The sequence below is a fragment of the Eublepharis macularius genome, chromosome 2 (genome assembly GCF_028583425.1).
Source record: "Eublepharis macularius isolate TG4126 chromosome 2, MPM_Emac_v1.0, whole genome shotgun sequence".
Lineage (NCBI taxonomy): Eukaryota > Metazoa > Chordata > Lepidosauria > Squamata > Eublepharidae > Eublepharis > Eublepharis macularius.
The window spans coordinates 80,726,644-80,752,982 of record NC_072791.1 but is presented as its reverse complement, the minus strand read 5'-3'; the positions used below and the strand labels follow the sequence as shown (position 1 = coordinate 80,752,982).

General features: G+C 41.8%; 1 protein-coding gene across 3 annotated transcripts in view; it reads right to left on the bottom strand.

Moving 5' to 3' along the window:
• Positions 1-4,326: 4,326 nt before the first annotated feature.
• The window catches only part of PHF21A (PHD finger protein 21A), a 315,804-nt gene continuing 293,791 nt past the window's right edge, over positions 4,327-26,339 (bottom strand). For 2 of the 3 annotated variants that reach the window (XM_054971002.1, XM_054971003.1), the window contains exons 15-18: positions 16,420-16,575; positions 7,541-7,616; positions 7,147-7,250; positions 4,327-5,845 (exon numbers count right to left, since the gene is read on the bottom strand). In XM_054971002.1, the coding sequence (XP_054826977.1) occupies positions 5,591-5,845; positions 7,147-7,250; positions 7,541-7,616; positions 16,420-16,575 (591 nt within the window). In that variant the 3' untranslated portion in view covers positions 4,327-5,590. The remainder of the gene's footprint in view (positions 5,846-7,146; positions 7,251-7,540; positions 7,617-16,419; positions 16,576-26,339) is intronic. The other variant, XM_054971004.1, reaches the window with a different exon arrangement.

Below are 26,339 nucleotides of genomic sequence, written 5' to 3'. Positions count from 1 at the left end.
AGGCATTGTTCATTCACTGGTGAAGAAGATTCCTTCAGGGCTCAGACCTTTGGCTTGTTCCTTACAGTGGTATATCTCCTGGTTCTTGGCTTTTGAGTCTTGTCCCTGGGTCTTTGTTGGCTGCCCCAATTTTGACACTGGTGGATCACAGTTCTGGATTTCCCTTTTCCAGTCATGTGACTGTGATGTCATATGCTTGGAATAGGGGGTTAAAGATGGGCTCCAATGCTGGAATGGTGGGAATATAGGAGGAAGGATGCAGGAGGGAGTTGTCCTTGCTGTGTTCAGCTCAGATGGAAGATGAAACAGCAGTTAATGAAAAGTTCAGCCTGATTTTCACTGAAATTCAAGACTCTCTGAGCGAGGCCATTCCCCTTAGCACCAGGGTGATGATGGGAAGGTATGCAGGTGTTAAGATGTGCAGGTGTGACATGAGTGGACTCACCACTAGGTTCAGTGGATATGGCTGCAAATATACTGCAGGTATGGCTGCAGGAGGGTGGTGGAAAGAAGGTTACCAATAATAGAAGGCAGAAAGGCAAAGCGTGAAACTCAGGCAGAGGAAGTACCGGCAGGGAAAAAGGAGGTGGATGAAATGCTGAAGTTAACTATTTACGCCAATAATATTTAAAATTAGAAGCTGCCAAGACTGATGCAGATGGTAATGAACAGTTAGTTTACCAGGGAGTGGGTCTGGTGTTGCAAAGACCTATTTAACACTTGTAAGACATTATAGAACTTTAACGAAGAGGTATTTCATTATCCTCAGTTAATTGGAAGAAATTGCTGCTATGGTCTGTCAGTTCAGGTCCTTCTGTTTTTGTGCTCAGCCTGTGGCCTCTTTTGCAGGTACCCTACAGGTGCTGCATGTAGCTTTAGCACAAAGCTGCAGTCAATCTTGGAAAACACACAAGATTTCTTTCTTTTTTTTTTAGTACTTGCATTTTGCTTAACCTAATGGAGACCCAACTGCAGGACTTCCCATTTCCACATAGAAAACAATCATGTATTTCTTGTGAGGGGGAGGGAATGGCTACTCTGCAGGCCATAGCCTACAATCTACTATTTGCTTCAGGATTTATGATATTTATAGTCTGCCTTTCTCACTAAGACTCAAGGTGAATTACACAACAATCTCAACACAGGTTTGGAGGAAGGGCATGTCAGTGTGTACAGCAATGCTGGATTCAGCAACTGTACCATTTTTAAAAAGTTTTTAAAAAGAGGCGAAGGAGCAGAACAGGTTATCTGAAAGTTACTTTTAAGCACCACAGAAAAACCAGATAACCCAGAAAGGTTTCTTCTTACATCATAACTAATAGATCTGCCCACACAATTCTGTTTTTATTATGCAAGTGGGCAGATTAAAATTTCCAGTTGTATCCTCAAATACCAGTTCTAAGTCTTGTTGCACCACCTTGTGTTTAGATGGGGTACACTTTGGGGCTTACACAAGACATCACAAAAAAAAGTTCAGTGGGAAGAACGTTTAGGAGGAAGATGTAAAAGAACAAGATTAAGATTACACTTGGAAGGAACTAGCCATTTAGGATTCTATAAAGCATGTTGTCTCATGGTACAAATGACATTTCTGAATGTTTCTTTGGCTGCCAACTAAATTCTTACAACTGTTTGTCTGTATTTAGTTAACCACAGGAGGACCATGGAACAGTTGTAATAAAATAGCTGTTAGAATGGCAACATTTTCCAGCCAGAAGGCTTTTCTTGTTTTAGTTTGAGCCACAATTAATGGCAAATCTTATCCATTCTACTCTTTCAATTTTGCTTCCATGATACATTAGCTGTAAAGAACGAAGTTTGGGTTTACTTAAAAAAATTATAATTGGACATAGAATTACTTTGTTTATAATCCCAGTGTCTTCTCTTGTCTTTGTTGCCTCAGTTTTCATACTTTTAGAATGGGAATATATATTTTAGAATCTGCAGGTTAAATTAACAGTTTGCCCTGATCCAGTAACAATTTTCAGCTCAAAACTGAATGATCCTAATCATTATGTGTGCTGATAAAATAACTACTTTTAAGGATCAATTTTAAAAAATGTCTCTAATGTAAGAGACAGATAAGGTGTTTACAATTACAGCTTTTCGGTTCAGCAAACCTGATATTAAGAAGTGTATAGAAGGATTCTTCCAGCAAAAGAAACAGGTCCCAACTAGACTTTGTCTTTTGTACCATATTCCTACAAGCTGAATCTAGAAACAATATTACATCTGCTTGACATTCATAGGAAGAGGAAACAGCTTTGTACTATTTGTTTCCCCTTTAACTTCTGGTTTGATTCTAGAACAGAAGAGAAAAAAAGCACACTGTATCAGAAGAATTGTAAAATCAAACAGTTCACAGAATAGTGGGCAAGAAGTCTTGCTTCTCTTGGCTACTTAGAAATCACTGCACTCCAGAACTGTAGGCTCAGCAAAGTTATTACTGATGTCAATATGAGTCAAAAGAGACAAATGCTCTTGTGTGATCAACCCAAAGCAGACTTTCAACACAAGCTACATTTTCCTCAACTAATTACACTTTTAGTACAATAAAGTGTTAGACTCTTAATGCTTATCCCCCTGTGTTACTGCCTCCTTGCTGAGGCTCTGTTTTTGAATTCTCAAGTGAAAGGTATGGTACACAGTTCTCCCTTACCTCAGGGCAGGACTATGAGCTGCACTAAACATGGGACTGGCAACAGAAACAGCAGCCCCATGTAGAGTTTTCCTATTCTCTCCTGTAACATACTAGAGTGTGCCTGACTTTGGATACCATCATGTTGTGAAGTTTTACTGAATGTTAGAAGAAGGAGAACTTGACAAGGAGGATGCCATTTTTGGCTGCTTCTCCAAATTTTATCATAACGTGAAGTTCTCCACTCCTCCCACTTGGCATCATAGGATGCTAGGTCATCATGGCCAATTCATTTAGGATTTTGCCATCCTAACTGAATTGATGCTCTCAGTAGTACAAGAAAACACACAAGGATGACGCATACACATGCACATGAGAAAGTGTGAGCTGAAGATAAGGAGGGGCACACAGGCATTGCAAGGCCAACTGACTAGAACTCAGCGCCGTTCACTAGCCTGCCAGTGGTCAGCCATAGAGGACAACAACAGACAACTGGTTCAGAAAAGAGTTTCTTTTCTTACAGTTGGCCTTAACCATTATGCTTATGCGTTTTCCACCAATTACTCTCAAAATCATCTTATGCAGCCCTCCAGACACGCGTTGTTGCAATTCCCCCTTTCCCCCCCCAAAAACTTGGTGGTTTAAGTAAGCACTTGATATGCTGCCCATAACTAGCTGGTGGCTGTGTTTGGTTTGATGCACCACACACTGTACAGGCATACCAAACCTTTGGTCTCAATAATATTTTGGGCTGTACATTATATTTCATCTGAGCAGTTTTCAAAATCTTCAACCAGCTGCCTGCAAGTTTTACCTACAGATATTGTTCTCTAAGAGATTTGCTAGCTTTACTACAAAAGAGCAGCAGCTGATGATAAAGCCTGACTTTTCACTGATATGCATTAAAAACAGAAGATCAGCTGCTGGATTCTAAAAACAGTGAACATAAGAGTGTCATGGAAGCTGGAAGAATCCTTAAGGGAAAGGAACAAAGGCTAGAAGAAAGTCAAGGAATGGACACAATAATGTAGCTGGTAGGAATGAGATTCAGAAGAGAAAGTACATAAAGTGCTTTGGGATGCATAGTTTTTTTTTTTTACAAAAGGACAGTTAAAAGATGTCATTCCCATCACAGGAGATCTGTCTCTGAAAGAGGAGTTCTGCTTATATTTATCTTGGTAATGCAGGGGTCAACTTTGGCTTGACTGAGGATAAAAGGGAATGCTTCCAAGGATTTAAATGGGTATAAAGTGTTGGCTTACTGCCCTCATATATGCAAAAGCATGTGTCAGACTCATTCATCTGATGTCCAGCATCAGCTTTTTCTGCATAATATGAATTACCATGGCAATCTGTCTAAAACAGACAACTGTCCTACTACTATAACCTCAAGATGAAACTCCTTTTGTGTCCACATACCTATTAATCTATGGTTCTATAATACAACAGAAGCATATTGTTGACAAATAATACTGCTAGTGCTTTCCATCCCTCTCGTTCTTAGTTGTAAGCACATGAGAGAATTAAGTGAAGTAACAGATGAAACAAGGAAGTCTGTAGATTGGATACAATTGACCATCTCTGGACAGCCACCCCTGTGCACTTTCAAACAGAAACACAGCAGAATGGCAACATCATAAATAAAATCTGTGATTAAAAAAAATCTAAGTACACAGTATTTTCTCCAGTTCTGACACCTTTTTAATAGAAATCACTTGTTTAGGAAACAAATAGCACTTTTGTAATTTTTACAATGTTTCTTACCTTGATCTTATTTTAAGTAACACTAGGAAGACCTCAATATCTTTTTTTTAATTTAAAAAAAGTTGTTTTTCCCCCAGATACAAAGATTTTGCCCTTGCATAAAAAACAGTGCCCAAAACGATGACACACGGACTCACAAAGACTCACTGTATCTCACTGACACTATTACTTCTAATCTATACCATGCAAGGTCCCATCTACCTCTTTAATTGGACTGTCAGCCTGAAAAAACAGCTTTTCTATTCCTTACATTTGTAACCCAAAGAGAAAGGAAACGAAGGAAACAGGCATTTATCTGCTTGGGTTTGATGTTTGGGACATATGCTGCATTGTTAGGGATATTATGTTTGCTTGATCGATGTATAAAACAAGGTTAGGATTTTCTTTTCAGTCATGGCACATTCTTCCAGATACCCACCCTGGTCACATTAGTCCCTCCCCCTTTTTTCAGTGAAGGCTTCCCGAATCACCTTGATGACCAAATCAGCAATGCATTTAATTTATTGATTTGAAAAAACAGGATAACCTAACAGCTTCCAGTCAAGCAATCCTAGCCTAAATGTGCTGAATTCTTAGTGAAAAAAGTCTTCCTCATTCCTTTTTTTTTTTGTCTCCCATCTAACCAATAGTGAATACTGCTTATTTTGATAGGCTGGTCCCGCCCATCCCTCAGGACACTAGGACTTGTTCATTCATATTTCTGGATTTTTGGTTTAGTAGTATGGATAATTTAGAAACAGGAAAAGCCCACAGGCTCTTTGGACTTGACATTTCCCTAGCTAAACAAACTGGTCTGCAGATAGGATATGAAACCTGCTCCTCCTCCCTGCTCCCCACCCCCAAATAAAAATAAAACAAACCTATAGTGGCTGTGGAGGCTGCTGCAGGCACACACTGGTGTAAAATATAGAGAGAGTAAATATATTATTTAACTTGGCATGGTGCTGGCTAAGAACCTCCAGCTGGCACTATTCATGTAACATGGTCCAAACTTTGCACGTACACACAGAATAAGGAGGATCAATTGGCAACTCTGGTGCCGCCTGGCACAAGCATCTTCACTCTCTTTCTGGAACAAAAGAGTTCTGTACTTTCCAGAAGAAATCCAGCTTCGCTTTTCTAGAGAGTTTTATTGTTTTGCTCTGTCTCCTTGCCGCCTTCCCCCTGGCTCCTTCTTACTGTGCTATGTTATTTTGTCTCCTCAGCCTTGTTACAGTTCACCATGCAGCTCTGGGAGGGGGAAGAGGTGGGGGTGGAGGTGGCAGCATTCGCATTATTAGCAGAGTCCATGCCATTGGAGATGGCTAATGAACTGCCCTCGGAGTTTATTGGTTTTGAAAGGTTGATGCCCTGGATGAGGCGGATTAACTGTTTTACCTTCTCCAACGAACTGTGCATTTCCTTCTGTTTTGCCAGGATAGTGTTCTTCATTTCCATACATTTCTGAAGCAAATTAAAACATTGTGATTGCACAAATCAGGACTTTAGGATGAAAACTTAAATAAAGAGATCCAAAAAATCCACCAGCCACCTATAACTGCTAAAACACTCTATCAAGCACTTGGTGGATATGAAATACAGTATATAGCTGATATATCACACACACACTTCAGATTTAATAAAGTGTGATCAGTCCCTGCCTTGGTATTTCACAGCAACAACTAGATTCTAGAGTATGTAGGTCACAGCACCCACAGACTCAGGAGTTTTCTTATGGTACTGAGCTTACATTTGGTATTGATTTTAGTTTTTGTTTTTATTGATTTTAACTGTTCAACACCCAAAGCCCCTGGGGATGGGCGGTATATAAATTGAAAAAATAAAAAATAAAAAAAAATTAAGATGAGTAGACCCGTGGCAGTTTCATACATGCCACACAACTATAACTGATCAGCCTTTCATTTTCAAACTTAAAAACTGAACAGAGTGAATTCTTTGAGAATACCTGGAATACCTTCTTTGTCCATGTCTTATGGTAGATTCTCACCTTGATCAAGCATGCAGATTGTTCTATCTGCAAAGGATAGTGGGATGAACACAACCAGCACTGTGTGCTGCTGAACTGACAAGTGGAACTGTCAACTCTTGGGTGCTAGTTTCCTATTCTGGAAGGAGGAGGTAGAATAAAAGTTCTCTCCAGCCCCAAAGAATTTGAAGAACAAATGAAGTGTTTGGATCTGAGCCTTAAACTAGCTTAATGTTCATAGCGCCTTCCAGAAAGCTGGAAAATGTATGGACTTCTACCATAGAAGTCTTAACACCATAAAAACTACTACAATTCCCAAAGTTCCTTGGAGGGAACCAATTACACTTAAAATAATTTAGAACACATCTATAAAGTACACATGCAGTGAATATAATGTGTGGATGAAGCTACAATGTTTTTCTGAAACGGGTAGTGTTCAAGAGACCTTAAAGTTATGTAGGGAGTCCAAACAGATGTTTTCTGGGAAATAAAGACAACTTGAGCTAATACTTCTGCACCCTGAACTGAGCTGCCATTGGCAGCACTCTAATCTTTGGAAAACAGGACACTTTACTGACATAAGACTGGATCTAGCAAAATATCTTAGTGAGGAAGCTAAAGGAGTTTTTTGTTGTTGTTTTACACACACAAGCTGTGTTGGAGAATGATTTAGGAATGATACTGTGATTGGTGGGCAATCAGCTAGGATTCATGGCTGTCGCTTCTAGCACAATGCATAGAGTGTAAACAAACAATGATTTGGCAGAACAATACTTACTGTTATAGAATTGCTGAGTTGTTTGACCTTCTGTTCTAGCTGTTCCCGTTCCTGTTTTAAATCTGAACTCCATTTCAGTAATTTCTGTTTTTCTTCTTCTTTTGCTGTGAAAAGGAATCAATTGACTCAATTATATGCTGCAGATGTGATCTTCCAGCTGTTTTTCCACAATGAGTCATGCCATTAAAAGCCATGAGTTCTTACAATGGACCATACCTGAGAATGCAGGTCCACACATAAAGAACTATGAGACTGTCTCATCTCATCCTACTTCATTCTGTGGGTTATCATGCATTCAGTTCTTGATTTCATTTTGAAAACAAACATCTGACTGCCTCTCTCAAAATAAAATTTTCCAGAAAGAAAGAAAGAAAGAAAAGCACTGTTTTCCTACCTGCTTTGTATGCAATATATGAATGAACAATTGCTAAAGTCCCTGGCCACGGAATTGCTTCTTCCTTCTTTAGCATCTACAAAAAACAATGTGAACATTTGGCTGTCATGTTCTATATGAGGGTGGGGAAAGACAAGAGTTTCTTGAACAGCTATCATTAAAGCAATTTTAAATGTCCCTTTGCAGTTTCTATTCAAGAAAATAAATAAAACAGGGCTGTACCTACCTGCAACTATTGATCATTGAGTTCTTCTGTGCAGGCACACATTAGGGCTGCGTACACGCAGGCCTGTCGACCAGAGAAAGTTTCCATCGCTTCTTTAGTGCTCCATTAGAGGACTGCTCTTCCCAATCACATACAGTCTCATTTTCCCAACTGAATGAGCACATGACTACCTGGGAGGAGCGACCCCTTTCCCTCAGTTCTCCTGAGTTGCCATGATCTCAAAATGGATCCCACCAAAGAGTTCACAGCAGGGCAGGAGGGAGGGGATGTGTGCCTGCACAGAAGAACTCAAACAATGGTTACAGATAGGGACAACCCTGTTCTCATTGTCGTTCTTCTGTGCAGTCCCACATTGGGAGATTACCAAACTACACACAAGGAGGCAGGGTGACTCTCTCTAAGGTATATTTATTAACATTAACATCAACCTCAATGCGATAATTGCAATAATGAATGATGACATCATTGTAGTAACGTTATAAAGTGCTCAAAGTGTATGTTGTTACAGAGAGGACCATAAAGATAACCTTATCTCGGCTCTATTCCTCTTTTTTTTTTTTAATACGAAGAGATATTGTAATACAGCTCTCGCTACTACTATATCTTGTGTGATGTTGACATCCATCACATAATGTCTGGCAAAAGTGTCAGATGATGACCAAGTTGCTGCTTTGCAAATGTTTACTACCGGAATACCTCTTAAGAAGGCTAGGGAGGATGCCTAAGATCTGGTCAAGTTGGCCTACATATGCAATGGACTCTGAACATCAGCCTGTTGATATGTCAACTGGATGGCAGCAACAATCCCATCTAGAAATGGTCTAAGCTAAAAACCCTTTTCCTTTATTTGGGCCCCAAAGCATATAGATAAATGTGGATCAGTATGAAACCCCCCTTCATCCTATGTAAATAAAATGACAATGCCCTTTTAAAGTCTAAAGAGTGAAGTGCCCTTTCTGCTTTAGATTGAGGAGTAGGGAAGAACACTGGTAGAGAAATGTCTTGAAACATGAAAAGAGGGAAAGACCTTTGGTAAAAACTGAAGGCTTGGCTGAAGAACCTCACTGTTATAATGAAATTTAAGAAATGGTGGATCAACTTTAAGTGCTGACAATTCGTTTACCCTTCTTGCTGAGGAAATAACCCCCAAAAAACTCACTGTCAGCGACAATGACTCTAGTGAACAACAGGCCATAGGTTCAAAGGGTGGTAACATGAGTTGTGAAAGTCCCAATGCAAGGGATCATTGAGGAATTGGAGGTGGTATTGAGGGGTAAAAGTTGAACATTCCTAATTGGCAGGACCTTTGATGAGAAAACACAGATCTGCCCTCAACCTGCACATGGAAGGCTAAGATGGCTGCCAAGTGCACTTTTAGGGATGTTGCAGCCAAACCATTTGAGTACAAGGAACCAAAAATGCAGGGTAAAGGGCAGTCTGAAGCAATGACACCCTTACTACATGCCAACTCTGTAAAATGATTCCATTTGGCATTGGAAGACCTCCTGGTGTACTTTCACAGAGTAATTCATGGCCTGGGGTGAATGCACCAAGCTGTTGGCACAAGGTGCTGGGGTTGTGATAAAGGAGTGTTCCCCAGAGAAAAATGTCTGGCACTAGAGGAGTGTGATGTAAGTCTGTCTGGATAGAGCGAGTAACTCTGGGAACCAAGTTGTCTGGGCCAAAAGAGAGTTATGGAGATGCAGTCTGAATTCTCTCTATCTTGCAAATTATTTTTGGTAGGAGTGGAATAGATGGGAAGATGTAAAGTAGTCCATGTGTGCTGGAACACATCCCCAATAGAGAGGGGGTCGCTCCCTGCTATGGAGCAGAATATTGGGGTCTTGACACTGACAGCAGTAGCAAATAGGTCTACTTCAAGAACACCCAACTGAACAAAAATGGGACTCATAAGTATTGTTCACAGTCCATTTGTCATTGGAACACAGAACCCTGCTCAGTACATCTGAGCTGTGTTGTCCAAGTTCACAATGTGGATGGCATACATAGACATCTTGTTGGAGATTGCCCAGTTCCAGATGGCTGTAGCCTCTGCACAAAGGGCTAACAATGCTGTGCCTCCTTGCTTGTTGACATAATGCATAGCTGTGGTGTTGTCTGTTTAAATCTGTACTTCCTTGTCTCAAAGTAAAGCTGTGAACGAGACAAGAGCAAAGCAAATGGCTCTTGTCATTAATGTGTAAAGATTTTTCTCTGATAGACCATTAATCTTGCATGGCTATTGAACCAGTGTGCTCCCAACCCTGAAATGAAGTATCCATCGTCAACATGATTTGATGATGCTTTGTACCAAAGGAAATACCTCTGAATAATATTTTCACCAATTGATGCCTTCTGTGACAAGAATCAGAGAAAAGACAATGACTTGATAACTTATGGAGATATGATAAACCCTGAAGGAAAGATAAAATCATGGCAAGAAATTCAAGATGAAGGAATAAAAATACAATGGTTGATATATTTCCAGGCGGTCTCTAGACTAAAAGAAGATCTTAAAGTGTACAGAGGACAGTTAAGAGATCTTACTGATTTTGAGAAGATAATCACACAGAAGAAGGAGCACATTCTGGGTCAAATTTATATACTCTTACTTTAATATGACACAGAAACAGAACAAGTTAAAATTTTCATGATAAAATGGATGCAAAACTTTGGAGAAGAAATAACATTTCAACAATGGGAGAATCTGTGGACAAAGGGCGTGAAGTTCACGGCAAGCCAAACTTTAAGGGAAAACTGGTATAAGATGTTTTTCAGATGGTACATTACACCAAAGGACATTGAGAAAATGGACAAGAAATATGTAGGGGCATGCTGGAAATGTAAAGAAGCAGATGGCTCCTCTTATTGTATGTGGTGGACATGCAAAAAAAGTTTAAAAATTTGGCAAGGCATAAATGCTGAGATGCAAAGAATCTTAAAAGCAGATTTCGTCATGAAACCCCAGATTATGCTGTTGGGAATAATACCAGAAAATATTGATAAAACATCTCATGAATTATTCAGATATTTGTTGATGGCAGCAAGAGTGACTTTTGCAAGTAGATGGAAAGAAGATCAATGCCCAACCAAGGAAATCTGGAAAGACAAGATGGCAGAATATGCAGTGATGGCAAAATTATATAAATATATATATAAATAGTTATATAAATAGAAGACCAATAAGGGAATTTGAAGAGAAATGGGGAAATTATTTTGCTCATAAAGATTAGAACATACCAGATGTTTTAGTCTTGCAAATATGAACAAGATTATATACTGATACACACAGTTTAAAAGAGGTCACAGTTTGATGAGGCTGAAAATGTTTGAATACATAATTGCTGAAATAGCTTGTAGGATATGGAAATATTGGTATAAATACTAAAAGTTATGTCAATCAGTTATATTAAGAGATAAGTTCAAATGTAGTAATAATGAATTAAGGAATCTTGCCTTTTTGTTCATTAACTTTTATTATTGAATGTTGAGAAGGAGGAGGTAAGCGTTAAGTACGGGCAGTAAAGAGGGATAATATATAGTAATTGGATTTAATAAAGGTTGTACTCTCCACTGCTATATTGACAATCATTGAAAAAGATCAAGTTCCAGAGTACTCTGTATTCTAACAACTCTTGTAGTGAATAGTTGTAAAATCTGCTAGACCTTATTATTTTCTCCCCTCCCCTTTTTCTTTCTGTATCCTTTTTTATTTTGAAAAATAAAATAAAATTTATTTTTTAAAAAAAGAAATACCTCTGAATAAGTTGTCATCTCTGCTCCTCCATTGTAAGAATTTCAATATTTGTTTCGGAACAGAGAATTTGTGGCTAGGGGAATGAAATGACACACTGAATTTCCTTACAAACCAATTTTGTAAATCATGCATGTTTATTCTTGCAAATGGTACTACAATCGTGGTGGCTGCCATGAGGCCCAACAATCTCTGTATCCTCCAGTTTGGAAACAGTTTGTAGAGAATATGTCTATCTGGTGGCAGGTTGGCCTTCCCACATGTGGCATTCAAAATTGCCCCAACGTATGAAACCGTCTGAGTATGTTCAAGCTTTGTTTTGCATTGATTACCAGCCCCAACCTCAGACAAGTATTCACCAATAGTGAAACATCATTCATTAACTGAAGTCTAGATGAAACCGAGATCAGCCAGTCATCGCGTTATGGAAACATAGAGCAAACTCTAAGGTGGGCTACAATAGGTACCATACACTTGGAAAACACCCTCGGTGCGACTGAAAGGTCAAATGGTAATATAGTGTACTGGATCACCTAGTATTTAAAACAGAGTATTTTCTGTGTTCTTTTCTGATAGATACATGAAAATGTGTCCTTAGGGTGACTATTTTAAATTTAGACCCCTTGTGGTAAAAGTTTAAATCCTGAAGATCCAAAATAGGGTGGACACTGCTGTCCTTCTTAGGAACCAAGAAAAATCTGGGAAAGAAGCCAATTTGGTATCAGTGGCCTGGACCTCTTGGATGGCACCTTTGGCTAGGAGGGATTGAATTTCTCCCTCTAATTCTTGCATGTAGTTATTTACAGCAGCAATAGGTAGTGTACACTCAGGCAACTCTATGAACTCTAACCCATAGTTGACCCAAGAGTCAGATGTTATCAACTCCCATTCAGAGAGATAAAGTGTCAATCATTCTGAGTACCAGCAATCAGGGTTAGAGATTGACTGGTCCAGTCAAAATTGTTTTGCAGAACCATGTGTGTGCTTGTGGTGTGGAGTAGACTGTGAGGACTCAGGCCTGTACGGTCCTCGCCTTCTTGACTTCTGTGAAGGGTTAAATGGGTGGTGAGGTGCTGGCTGGGTCTGCTGAGATTGCTGGTGTGACCTCCCATACTGTTGGTAGGGATAGCAGTGGTGTGGAAAGTATCTAGGTTTATAGGTATGTTTAGGGCTCCGTTCGGGGGGAAATGCTCCGGAACGCCATTCCAGTAGCTCTGAAAAGAAATCATGTGGGTGGTGGCCACCACATGGGTGGTGGCCCCACCTACAGGCCCACGTGATTCCTTTTCCTTCATGCAGCAGCAGCAGTAGCAGAAGCGAGAGAGCACCCACCTGGATTACCTCCTGCTCCTGGTGAGTTAGTTGGGAAGTGGGGGGCAGCAGGCAAGGGGGGCAGCCTCCAGAGCAGGCCCCGCAGCCAGTTTCCTTCCCTCTCTGTTAGGAAGGTGGAATGGGAATCTGGACAATGTTGTTGCTGCATTTCCTCCATGACCAGGAAAGAGGGTGGCGGGTGTTTCACCAGGGATGGCCAGATGTTGTGCTTGACCTTATACATGAGTTCCGCTTTCTTCGATGTAGCAGGGAGCTCTGGAGGCTTTTCCCAAACATTAGTAATAATCTCTTTCAAGCCTTCAAGGATAGAGAAGGCAAGAATGGAGGGAGAATCAGCATAGATACTACTAAGGAGCTTGTCCATCTTTGGATCCGAAGATGAAATGTCAAACTCCAGGGCCTTTGCCATCCTTGACATCTGTTCAGAGAAGATCTGAAGGTCTTCATATGGGGACCCAGAACTCTGACCCACATTATCATCAGGTGATGGATCCGAGGCTGTCTCAGATCCAACTTCGGAGGTTACTTCAACTGGTTCCTCTTCTTTATCAGAATCGTACTGCAATTGCAATTGCAAATGGTATGGTGGAGACAGTAATCTTTTACCCAAAGGTGAAGGCCTTGGATCCAAGGAACCATGACCACTGGCCCTCATGGCCACTGGCAATGATAAGGTGGTGGGATACAACAGGCATGATGGTATTGGTGGGCATAAGACAAAGGCATCGATTCCGACGTAGAACACAGATCTGATCCGTGATGGAGCTGGTGAATAGGCCCAAGGAGACTCCATCTGAACTCTAGGCACTCTTGGATCTGATAGCGGAGTCAGGGCCACTTGAGGGTTTGGTTTGGGTTCGCAACTGGATCCATGTCTCCAGATCTCCCCCTCTGGTAGCAAGGAGTGTTGCATCCCAGAGTTATGGAGCTTGGTCCATAACTCTGAAAGACACTGCAGACTTGGACAACCTGAAAAATCAGCAGTGGCTGAACATAGCCTAACTCAAACAGGGCACAGTATCTTATTCCAGGACACCAAAATACTGGACAACACTTCCAAATACTTTGTCAGACTGCACAGGGAAGCCATTGAAATTCACAAGCATAAGCAAAACTTCAACAGGAAAGAAGAAACCTTAAGAATGAACAGAGCATGGTTTCCAGTTCTGAAAAACACCAGGCTAACAAAACACTCTATACCCGACAATAGCCCTGCAGAGAAGATTAGCATATCAAGCACCAATCCATATGCAAAAGAACCTCCTCAGGATTCAGTGAAGCCTCCCGCCATTAGCATTCCACACCCTGGGAAACCCTTACAGGATGACTCAGCTCAACCCCACCCCTCCTGAGTAGATAAAAATGACCTGCCAACATCTTTTCCACACTGTGACACTGAGAGATCTCTGTCTTTTGGTGCTACACCTCTGAAGATGCCAGCCACAGCTGCTGGCGAAACGTCAGGAACTACAATGCCAAGACTACGGCAATACAGCCCGGAAAACCCACAACAACCATCGTTCTCCGGCCGTGAAAGCCTTCGACAATACATCGAGCTTGGTCTCGCCTTCAGATAGTGACCGTTCTGAAGAGTTCAGGTGAGGGGAAGGGGTCTTGGGTGTAACAAGGACCACATCCTTGACCTCTGTCTCAGACAGGGGTGGATTAACTCTGATAGAGTTGGGATGAGGCATTTGCTTTGTCTTCTTAAGCCTTTTTGGTGGTGGTTCAGAGCAATGCCTCAGATTCGATGGGGGCCTGGGGAGGCAAGACTTTCTCCCTATCGGATCCGACCTTGGCACCAATCTAGTAGAAGACATGGACCTGGCTCTGGATTGGTGATCTTTAGCGGCAGAATTCGTTGCCTGTGGATCTGGTCCCAACAGATGATCCTTCATGGCAAATTCCTTTGCTGCCAGAGTACTGGAGCCTGAAAGTACTTTCTCCCACAGTGCAGCTTTCAAATGGAGTGGCCTCTCATTCCTGGCCTTGGGGGTGAATTGCTGGCAGAATTTACAAGCCATTACATTATGGCCCTCACCCAGACAGAGCAGGCAAAGCTCAAATTCATCCATGTAGGTCATCTTGGTGCCACATTTAGTGCACTTTTTAAAGAGTACCCTTTGAGACATTTTAAGGGGTAGAAAGACTAACAGAAATGAACAGAGGTGGTTAGAATCACACAAAGCTGAGCAAGCCGAATCAGAACCATAAGAGGAATCAAAGACAGTCTGAACAATTCATTCTCAGATATATTGTAATTCAGATGAAATGTCATTATGATATGTTTTAAATCTTAAGACTCAACAATAAAATTTGAATTTTTTAAAAAAGACAGTCTGAACATCAATCATAAGCCATTAACCCGATGAAGGAAAGAGAAAGGTGAAGGAGCTCATGAGTGAAATTCTTCTCATCACGAGGGGAAAAGGTCGCTCCTCCCTGGTATTCATGTGCTCATTTAGGCGGGGAAATGAATCTCTACGTGACTGGGAGCAACAGCCCCCATAATGGAGCTCTAATGAAGCAATGGAAACTTTCTCCGGTTGGCAGGCCTGTGCGTGCACAGTCCCAACATGGGACTGCACAGAAGAATTATGATGAACCTGAGTTTTCTCCTAGCATTCCACTTGCATTGCTGCTAGTTGCAGTCCAGCATGAATAGCACAACACCTTGTCAGCATATAATGGAGAGAGTAAGAAACTCAGCAGAGGTAACAGACACCCTCATCCCAAAATGAAGTAAACATTAGGCACCAAAAAACCCATGGTCATTTGGAAAGGATTAAGAATTAAAGGTGTGAAATAAACACAAACATCCGTGCTACATCTCCCACAAAGGAAGCCTGGTTAATCATAGCATCAGCAACTTTCTGCATGTCCTTGCTGCTGCAATTGTTTTCTGCTGATAAATTAACAAAATGAAGGGGGATGAAAAGACAATATATCTGATCTTAAATTTGCCCAAAGAAAGCATTGTCAATGTCAGATTCACAAACAATCTGCTCATCTAAAATGTTTTCCACACAGGTTTTTGTGTGGTTTCTCTATTGTTGCTGCAGCTACCAGTACAATCCAGTGGAAATGGGGCTTCCACACGGCACATTTCTCCACATTTTCCCTACCCTAGTCCCCATAGCAGCCATTTCCTAGAGGGCCTTGGTTTTTTTTTAAATGGCAATTGGCGTATATTTATAATGTTATAACAATATGTCTTGCATGTTCCTTAAATTCCCAGTTTTAAAATCTCTAGTCTCTTCTGTTGTGCAGTTATTAATTTTGGAAACAGATTTATCAGAATGGATCCAACACAACACTTATGAGTAAAGAGAAACTTTTCCTAAAATATTTGTGCTTGCCAGAGGAAGGCATTGTTTTAACATATCAGTGAGAGAATACCCTGAGGTCTGGATTAAAACAGCAAACATGTTTGTTAATTGCCTCAGTTTACTAAATCTTAATAATAGATCAGGTAAAGTTGACGGTTGTCAACTTCTCCAAGTCCATGTAAGCCATGTGACACAGCCATTTTGTCCAATGCAGAGAACCTTTGGAGATAAACAATACCTGGTCTTGACATTTGGGACAGATCCACATGCCCTTGGGAATAGTTTTCAAAGGTGGGTCCAGACAGTCCAGATGATACACACGTGAACACGTGTCACACATCAGTAACTGCCCACTTTTCCTGCAAACGCTGCAAAAATCTTCATGGATATCACCCTATAAAATTGATGAGATGGGTAAAAATTAAATAGAAGGTGAACTTTTTTGAAATTGATTTTCCAGTTCAATGTAAAATCACCTGCACAATCAATTTTGATGCCAGATAGAAGTATCCTTATCCTTTCCCTGGGATACAGAAACTTCCAAAAATGCCTGAAATGTATCTACTTCTACTTTCCTCAGATTAAAAATCATAGTAAAATCTTGTCTCCACAGTTTCTTGAAATGATCCCATCTCTTATTTAGTAAATTGCTAACAGCCCTAAGGAAGTTATTTGTTTTACTTCCAAAATGTACATATTAAAAAGCAGGGGGCTGGATCCAGAAATTAGCTCATGCAAGGTTTGCAGCTCTTTCTCACATTCTCTTCCCCCAGCAGTCCCTTTCAACCCCAGGAAAGTTGATGCCCAAAGTCATGAGACACATGCAGAGTACCAATTAAGTAACTTAAGGCCTTTTTAAAAATCACTATAGTGGTAATAGCACTGATTCCGCACTAATAGCACAACAGCCTAATAGAGTAATGTGGATATCTTAGGGAGGAAGAGCACTGAACACCTGACCCTCAAACAGAGAAGATGTGTGTTCTAGCTCTGGAAAGAAAGTGTTTACAACCACAACCTAGAATTAAACAAAAACAGAAAACAACTGTTCAAGAATGGCTAGCTGTAGCTGAAGAATAGGTAGCTGTACTTATGCTTCCCAGTGTTTTTGTTTCTTTATTTCAAGTGGCAGAATAAGCATTCCTACAAAATAGTACCCATACTGGGAAAAGTACGCATATGCACTGTGATCAATGATGTCACAGCCATTACAGAGATGCCTATGACATTTGCCTGACTATATACCAACATCAACTCACAACACAAAAACTAGATGTTGGGGAGAGGAAATCATTAGTTTCTGTTAAGATTCAGTAATGTCCAAGCAGGAAAATGGATATCCGATAGCAGTCCTGCCACTTGAGAAAAATCCTCAGCAACAAATGAGAAAGAACTTCATAATGACTGTGCAAGACTCCTCAGACTGCAACTTTAAATCCATTTGACATGATGTGAGCGCAATAAACAAAGCTCCATCGAGGTTCTACCTTTGACCAACAGTCTTTCCTAAATATATAAGGGAGCCAGCTTCAAGAGAACATCTACATGAAGCAATGTTTCCATATTCTGGAAATAAAATGCTTTCATTTGCAAAAATAATGCACTCTTTGATCCTTGAGATACTTCATCTTGGTGTAGGCACTCCCAAGTGTATTTGGATAGTAATGTTTTCGAATCCTGTCCGATATTAGCCACATTCATTCCTGATTTATCTCAATTAACGTGGACCATTTAACATAAAAATCCAAACCAGATCACAGAGACAACAAAATTCCATTTTTTGTTGTAAAATGTTAACAATAACTGAAAGGCTTGGTCAGGAGTATAAGCTTAATAGCCAAGGTTACACATTTTTACATTATCGTTGGACACCATCTTATCCCCAACTATTCACTTTGGATGCATTTTCCTGGTACAGAACTCACAGCAAAGCTATTTTATTTCTTTTTTTTTCTATTTTCTTTTACATTGCCATCTAAAAAATGCTATTTTTATTTGTAGAGCTTAGCATATGGGGTATAAAGACAAAAAGGTCAGATTACATAAATGGAGCCAAACATTTTGATCAACTGAGGGCAGAACTGGCAACTTGTTATACATGTGGTCCAATCTCTTAAACTTGCTCTAAATTTTTCATATACAGAAAGATACATTTGTAGGACAGATAACATCCTGATTTCCTTAAAATATGACATTCAATCTTCTATCTCAACTTGAGTAGCAATGTAATTAAATCATAGATTGAACTTTGGTTATAAATCATGCTACATGTTTCCCACAGCCTTCTGAAGTATGTCTTTGTAAAGGATAAAATTTTAAAATGTTTTAAGTAAGATTACCAACTGCTGAAAAGGTTATTTACAAGTATCAGCAAAGACTTAAACTTCCTGAATCTGTGAAAGCCAAAGCCAAAGCTTTACTCTGAAGGAAGCATCTTTCCAATTTAATTCTAGAGATTAACATACTATGCTTCTGAATCTTTCTTGAGGCTCTATGATACAACATACGTTGATGTGTCAATGAATGATAGATTCTATGTTTGTTTAACTGTTGCTATTATCATTTTAACTGCAGATTCAAACCAGTTAACTTCTCTTGAAAAATTATTGTTATTCAGAATTAGGCTTCATCTATACATTCAGTAAACTCGGGTGGCAGAATTTTCTGGTGGCAAAATACTCTTTTCATATTGCTATTGTAAGTTCATGTTTTTAATGCTCCCCAGTGTAAAAACATGCTGCAATATTTTTTTAAAAAAGGAGAAAGTGCCTGGGTTTTGCCTGTTGTGCTAATTTTCCATTTACAGGGGAACTCTGCATAATGTAATCCCTCACTAGTAGAGGCGGGCACGGACCTCATAATGGACCTAATTTCCCCACGGAATTACCTTGTTTGGTGTTCGCAAACACGCAGGCCGTGGATGCATGTTTTTTTCACGAAAGTGCCGAATTTTGGGGCATTCTGTCCATCTGTCCATTGGTCTGTCATGTCAGGATTCCCGCCATCGCCACTCAATCAATTTCCTAGGCAACAGTGTGGAGCCACCTTCCCCGTTTGGAACACACCAATCTCAGCCCAGAAAAACTTGATTGGCAGCTCTGTCAGCCAAACAGAGAGCACCTATTATTTTGTAGTGTTAAAGAGAAAACGCGCGAAGCACTGCTTCACTTTGTGGGCGGGATAGCGAGTTAGCAACTGCTTGCTGCGGAAGTTTTTCTTTTGCATTGCACATTGCGAGAGCAGCTTGTGCCTTAGCAAGGGGCTTTGGTTGCAAGACGGCTTACTCTGTCCTCCACTCCTCTTTAAATTTTTTTGCCTTTCAATTCTTGCTTGCTTGGTGAGAGCACTTTTTTTTTTTGGATCCTTTTACTGTGCTATCGGGTTGCTCTAATTTCTTTCCCTTTTCAAATCCTTGGGTTCTGGGGCTCGATTTTTTTTTTCAAACTCTTGCTTGCTTCTGGGTTCCTGGTGGTGGGTTCTGTTGTGCTCTGACCTCACCCACTCGCAGACACGCAGTGGGTGCAAGGCAGCTTTTGGCGCTGTTTGCTTGAGTTCTTTCAAAGCCTTTCTTTCCCCAAACAGTGAGTGCCCTTTTGGGGTGCTTTCCTTCCTGGCTTTTGAGGTGCCAGGGGACTGCTATTGGGCTCTGTGAAACACACACTCTCTGACGACTGGCAGCATGATTTTGGGGCTCTTTGCTTGAGTTCTTTTTAAGCCTTTCCTTCCCCAAACAGTGAGTGCCATTTGGGGTGCTTTCCTTCCCAGCAGTTGGTGCCAGGGGGCTGCTGTTGGGCTCTGTGAAACACACACTCTCTGACAACCTGCAGTACACTTTTGGCGCTCTCTGCTTGAGTTCTTTCAAAGCCTTTCCTTCCCCATACAGTGAGTGCCATTTGGGGTGCTTTCCTTCCTGGTTTTTGAGGTGCCTGGGGGGCTGCTAATGGGCTCTGTGAAACACCCACTCTCAGATGACCTGCTGTAAGCTTTTGGGGCTGCTTGCTTGAGTTCTTTCAAAGCCTTTCTTTCCCCAAACAGTGTGCCCCTTTTCAGGTGTTTTCTTTCCTGGCTTTTGAGGTTCTGGTGGGAGCTATTGGGCTCTCTGCAGCTTGATGGGGAGATTTCTGTTCCCCCCCTGGGAGACTCTCCTTCCCCCCCAGAATCACCTCTGTCCTATCCTGTCCTGTCCTGTCGAGGGCTGTTCCCGTGTGCCCAAAGAAATCCACTTCCTCCCCCCCAATTTAACCTCCTCAAGATTGTCTCTGTCCTCGTGTCCTTTCCAAGAGGCTTACTCCTGCTGTCTCCCCCCAAAAACATCTCCTTGACTGTCCCCTCAAAGAATCCTCCTTTCCCTCCCCATTCCAGCCCCAGAGCAGGTTTTCTGCTGCCAGGAAGGGGATGTACTAAAACGAATGACAGAATTGCCCACTGGAAATCACAGGAGGCAGGAATGCCAATTTACTTGCATGGGCGCCATTGAAATACATTACAGCAAAAAGGGCGGGGGGCAAAGAAAATGTGGAATGGATTTTCCAGAAAGGTCTCTAGGCCCAGATAAACTATACAGGGACTGGAAAGACAGGCCCCTCAGTGCGATTACAGCCCCTGGAAATAGCAGAAGGGCTCTGGGATTGGAATGACAGGCCCCTGAGTGGAGTGACAGCCCCTGGGTGATGCTCTGTATTCTTGGTGTTTGGGGGGGCAATCAGTGGGAGGGCTTCTCGTGTCCCTTCCCCACTGGCAGACCTCCTGATGACACCTGTTTTTTTTGGCCACTGTGTGACACAGAGTGTTGGACTGGATGGGCCATTGGCCTGATCCAATATGGCTTCTTTTATGTTCTTATGTTCAAAAACCCTCTGGGACTGGAATGGCATGCCTCTGAGTAAAAAGACAACCCCTGGGAGTAACAGAAGGCCTCTGGAAGTGGAATGACAGGCCCCTGAATGGAATGATGGTACCTGCGAGTATCAGAAGGCATCTGGGACTGGAATGACAGGCCCCCGAGTGGAATGACGGTCCCTAGGTAGAGAATAACCATTTTGGGACTAGAATGACAGGCCTCAGAGTGGGATGACGCCCCCTGTGTGTAGCAGAAGCACTGTGGAACTGAAACGACAGGTTCCAGAGTGGAATGACAGCCCCTAGGTATAGCAGAAGCATTCCGAGTGTTGAATGACAGGCCCCAGTATGGAATGACAGCCCCTGGGTGTAGCAGATGTGTTTTGGGACTAGAATGACAGGTGTTAGAGTGGGATGACACCCCCTAGGTGTAGCAGAAGTGCTCTTGAAATGAAACAACAGGTTCCAGGGTGGCATGAAAGCATCAAAGTGTAGAAGATTTCTGGGAGTTGAATGAAAGGCCTCTGGGTGTAGCAGAAGTGTCCTGGGACTGGAATGACAGGCGCCCAGAGTGGAATGACAGCCCCTCGGTGTAGCAGCTGTGTGTTTGTTGCTGGCTTTTCCCCTCCCATCCTGATGCACATTTGATCCAAAGTGGCAGGGAAGCTGCTGGGAGGGAACGAAGCACCAGCATTTTAACACTTTCCTGGTTTCACTAAAAAAAAAATTAATTGAGAGTACAACAGGTTTAAAAAGTACATGTTTTTCCCCAGAACACCACTACCAATTGCCTCTCCGGTGGGGGGTGGGAATGGGCTCCATCATTGCAACACTGCCACACTTGTGAAATGATTTTTTATAAAACTGACGTCAGCTCCAGCCCCCACAAAATGCAGCTCCAAACAGATACATCTGACCTCATCAGCAGTCACCAACTTGCCTTGAGGTTGTGCAGTGCAGAATGATGCTACCCCAAGCTGTTTCAGCACCAATCAACGTAAATGCTCAGCATAATCAGCTTAAAGTGTGCCATGCAGAATGGACCATGGTGCTTGTGGGCACTAAAGCACCAGGTAACATTTTCCTGGTACCCATCAAGTGTTTTAAGAAAGAGAGGAGCCAGGTGGGACTTTTGCCCAGCAAGGCCACTGATCAGCTGTGCAGATTTTAAAATCATTCCTTGGGTAGAAGCAGCCACCACATTAGAAGAATCTTCACTGTGTGAGTGAAGGTGCATTGTGGCCATTCTTTCCTGGCTGGCTCACCTGTGTCTGCACCCACCTTGGTGTGTCAACATTACGAAGGGACCTGCAGGCTCGAAAGGTTGAGGAGTCCTGAACTATTTATTTGTTAATGTTATTGGATTTATAGCCCACTCTCCCTACAAGCGGGATCAGAGCGGACCATAACAAACTAAATACATAACGAGATAAAATAGTAATACCATGAAACAAGATAAAAGCATCAATACCGTTTGTTAATGGTTTGTAAATTAGAGTTTGAGATGGGATTTCTCACAGAGAGTCTAAGGAGGGTGCTTCGGGTCAGTGGTGAACACAGTGAGCAAAAGTGAGCAAAGAGCTCAGACAGGGTATGACACGTAATGAGAACAGGAAGGTCTGGAAGGCTGCAGAATTGGAAAGGAGAACAGGAAGGGGGCAAGGGCAGGATTTTTGCTTGAAAATAGAGGAGGTGGCTCATATCAAACTCATGAAAGCGTAAGTAAACGGAGGAGCTGAAACGAAGGATAAATATACAGATGGAACTGATTCAGTGATAGCTATGCATCTTCTAGAAATAATTAAAATGTAAAGTATTTAATTCCACTATGTCTACTCCCAGGGGCTATCATTGCGCTCATGGGGCTGTCATGCCAGTCTCACAGCCCTTCTCCTACCACTAGTGTCCGTCATTCCACTCAGGGGTCTGCCATTCCAGTGCTACAGCCCTTCTGAAACACCCTGAAGCTGTCCTTGGAATCAGGGGCCTATCATTCCTCTATCAGAGCCCTTCTGCTACTGCTAGGGGCCCACATTCTGTTCAGGGGCCTGTCATTCCTGTCCCAGAGTCCTATTGCTCCACCTAGGGGCAGTCATTCCACTTGGGCCTGTCATTCCAGTTGCAAAGCCTGTCATTCCACTCCCAGAGCCCTTATCCAGGGGCCGTCTTTTTACTCAGAGGCATGTCATTCCAGTCCCAGAATGCTTTTGCTACACCCAAGAGCTGTCACTCCACTCAGGGACCTGTCATTCCAGTCTCACAGCATTTCTGCTTCATCCAGGGGCCGTCATTCCACTCAGGAGCCTGTCATTCCTGTCCCAGAGCCCTTCTGCTACACCCAGGGACCATCACTCCACTCAGGGGCCTGTCGTTCCACTCCCAGGGCCTTCTGTTACTCCCAGGGATCATCTTTTTACTCAGAGGCATGTCATTCCAATTCCAGAGTGTTTTCGCTACACCCCGGGGCTGTCACTCAACTCAGGGGCCTGTCATTTCACTTCAAGAGGCCTTCTGTTATTCCCAGGGATCATCTTTTTATTCAGAGGCATGTCATTCCAGTCCCAGAGCACTTTGGCTACACCAAGAGGCTGTCACTCCACTCAGAGACCTGTCATTCCAGTCCCAGAGCCCTTCTGCTATTTCCAGGGGCTGTAATCACACTGTGGGCCTGTCTTTCCAGTCCCTGTATAGTTTATCTGGGCCTAGAGACCTTTCTGGAAAATCCATTCCACATTTTCTTTGCCCCCCGCCCTTTTTGCTGTAATGTATTTCAATGGAGCCCATGCAAGTAAACTGGCATTCTTGTTCCCCATAATTTACAATGGGTCTTCCAGCTTTTCCCATTATCCTGCCAGGGAGCATCATTCCCCTCTGGGGGCTGACCTTCCATTCTCAGAGGAAGATTTTCCCACACCATCCCAGGTTTTCATTACAACTTTTGGGCGCTGCGAGGCAATGCCAGCCAGTTGGCTTTTGCAGCTCCTATTTTCTGTACTTTCTATTTCTATTTTTTGTATTTTCTCTATTTTCTATTTTCTGTATATGTAAATTTGACTCAGTTAGGCTGGGACTGAATAGGGACTATGAATGGTTGTCTCATTATCAGAAGTAACTGATTTCCTTAACAGAAGCAAACTGATCACCATATCAGAAGCAGCTGTTTGCATCTACTCCGCCCCCCCTCTCCTCCTCTATATCTGACTGGTTTCTTCTTGCCCTCCATGCATCTGACGAAGAGAATCTCGAAAGCTTATGCTACAATAAAGTTGGTTAGTCTTAAAGGTGCTACTGGACTCTTTTTTATTTTCTGTACTGGAAGTTTCCTTGGGATGGCCACTTTGGGGGCCTGCAACTCAGACATCCAAAATGCAATCTTAACCAAACTTGCTGGGTCGATGGGGGAGAGGCTGCTGAAGATTCTATGTGAGTTTGGGCTGCCTGGGTGTGAAGGGAGCGGAGCCAGGGCCCTGGAAGTAACCTAAACCAGTTTGCAAACCTGGTTTGCAAACTGGGGTGGTCCATTTAAAAGTTCGTGGTCCAGCGGTCCGTGGCCGATTCCCGGTCCGTGCCCATCTCTACTCACTAGCAATCTGAAAAGGTCTGCTCTGTTCTATTGCCTCATTACCATCTTGTTCTGTTGTATGTGTAGACAGGCCTAAGAAAGCCTTCCTTTGCTTCTTGCATTTTGTAGCTGTTATGGCCCAAGCTAGAATTAAATCTACTATCTCAATGTTGAGCAATTGTCTACTGTGGTAGTTGAAGACATTCAGGAAAGTATAGGATTAACATGAACTATGAAGCTCTCGAAATCAAAGTAGGGAAATACCAGGTACGTTTCTTGAGTTTATATGACATATTCATGTAACATATACAGGTTTTGGAGATACGTAATGAACATTCCAGGCTTGAATGTTGAAGAATAATCTGAGTTACACCATTATTGAAAGCTGAGAACATTATTTAAAATGGCAATTTCCAGAAGTGTTTTATTTAGAATACAAATGCAAAAATAAGAATCTGGTAATTTTCTCTAAACTCTTTAACTCTTAGGAATACCTTGCGTCCCAACTGCCATTAATAGGCACAACTTAAAGAAAAGGCTAGTGTCTTTTGTTCTGATCAGTTTTTACATTGCCTTTTGGCAACTTCAAGCTCCTTAAGATAGTTGCATTTTTAAGACCATGATTTTATGTTATTCTGATTGTTAGTCATCTCATACAAAGTAGAAGCAGGATATTTCTTCTTAAATAAACAAATCGGAAGTTTCTATCAATAATGTAATACTAAGAGAACTAATGAATCTGGCTCTCGACCATAAGAATGAACACAGTGACCCAGAATGTACAGGAAAAACAGGTTCCTTACCTTCAAATGGTCATCTGTGCAGTGCTACAAATATATTCTGCACTAGCACAGAAGGTAATTTGGGATGTTCTATAGCACAAGCCAAAAAAAAGTTAGTGCTGAAAAACTCTTCCAAGAGAGGGTAACATCTCTCTGTGATTGCTTTGGTGGGGTGCCTTTCCATTCAGTTCCTTCAGCGGTTCCCACAAAAAGGACAGCCTGATAGATGTCAGCAGCAATGAAGGAGAGTGACTACACAGATGATCACTCAAAGAACATGAGTTACCAGGAAGCAACCTGTTTTTCTTCTATATGGTCTCTGTGCAGTCCCATATATAGATGATTATTAAGTAACCTACTTAGTAGAGAGTGCTGGTATCAGATTACAAAACACAGAACACAGCACAATCTACCCAAAAGAAGCATCTTGTCATACTTCAACATAAATGGCATAATGAGAGATGAGTGCTGAGAACAATGAACAAGTTGTAGTTTTACAGACATCTTACCTTCTGGGTTTAGATCTCAAGATGGATGTACTCAGCAGATGCATGGTGGGACAGAATAATCCTTTCATCCCTGCTTTCTTAGTCCACTTTTTGGGGGGAGAAGTGTCCACATATATACATCGTTGCCATATATAACAACAAAGATGCCACCAGTCAAAGATGCCACCAGTCAAGCCATGCCATCAAGAGAAGTTCCAGATCTTCATGAGAAACACTTATCTACATGTTTCTACCTTTCTCTCTACTTCATGTACTGCAGAGAATTGTGTCAGACAAGTATCCCAATAGTAACAAATGATGACAAAGAAAATTCTGATTCACTGAACTTCTACAGTCTTTCAAAGTCTGCTATCTCCATTTTCCACTCCACCATGAATTTCTCTTCAATAGCAACAGGAATATCGTCTATCAGTTGACTACATGGAAGACCCATCCCTAGCTAAGCTTGATCAACCATGGAAGGATT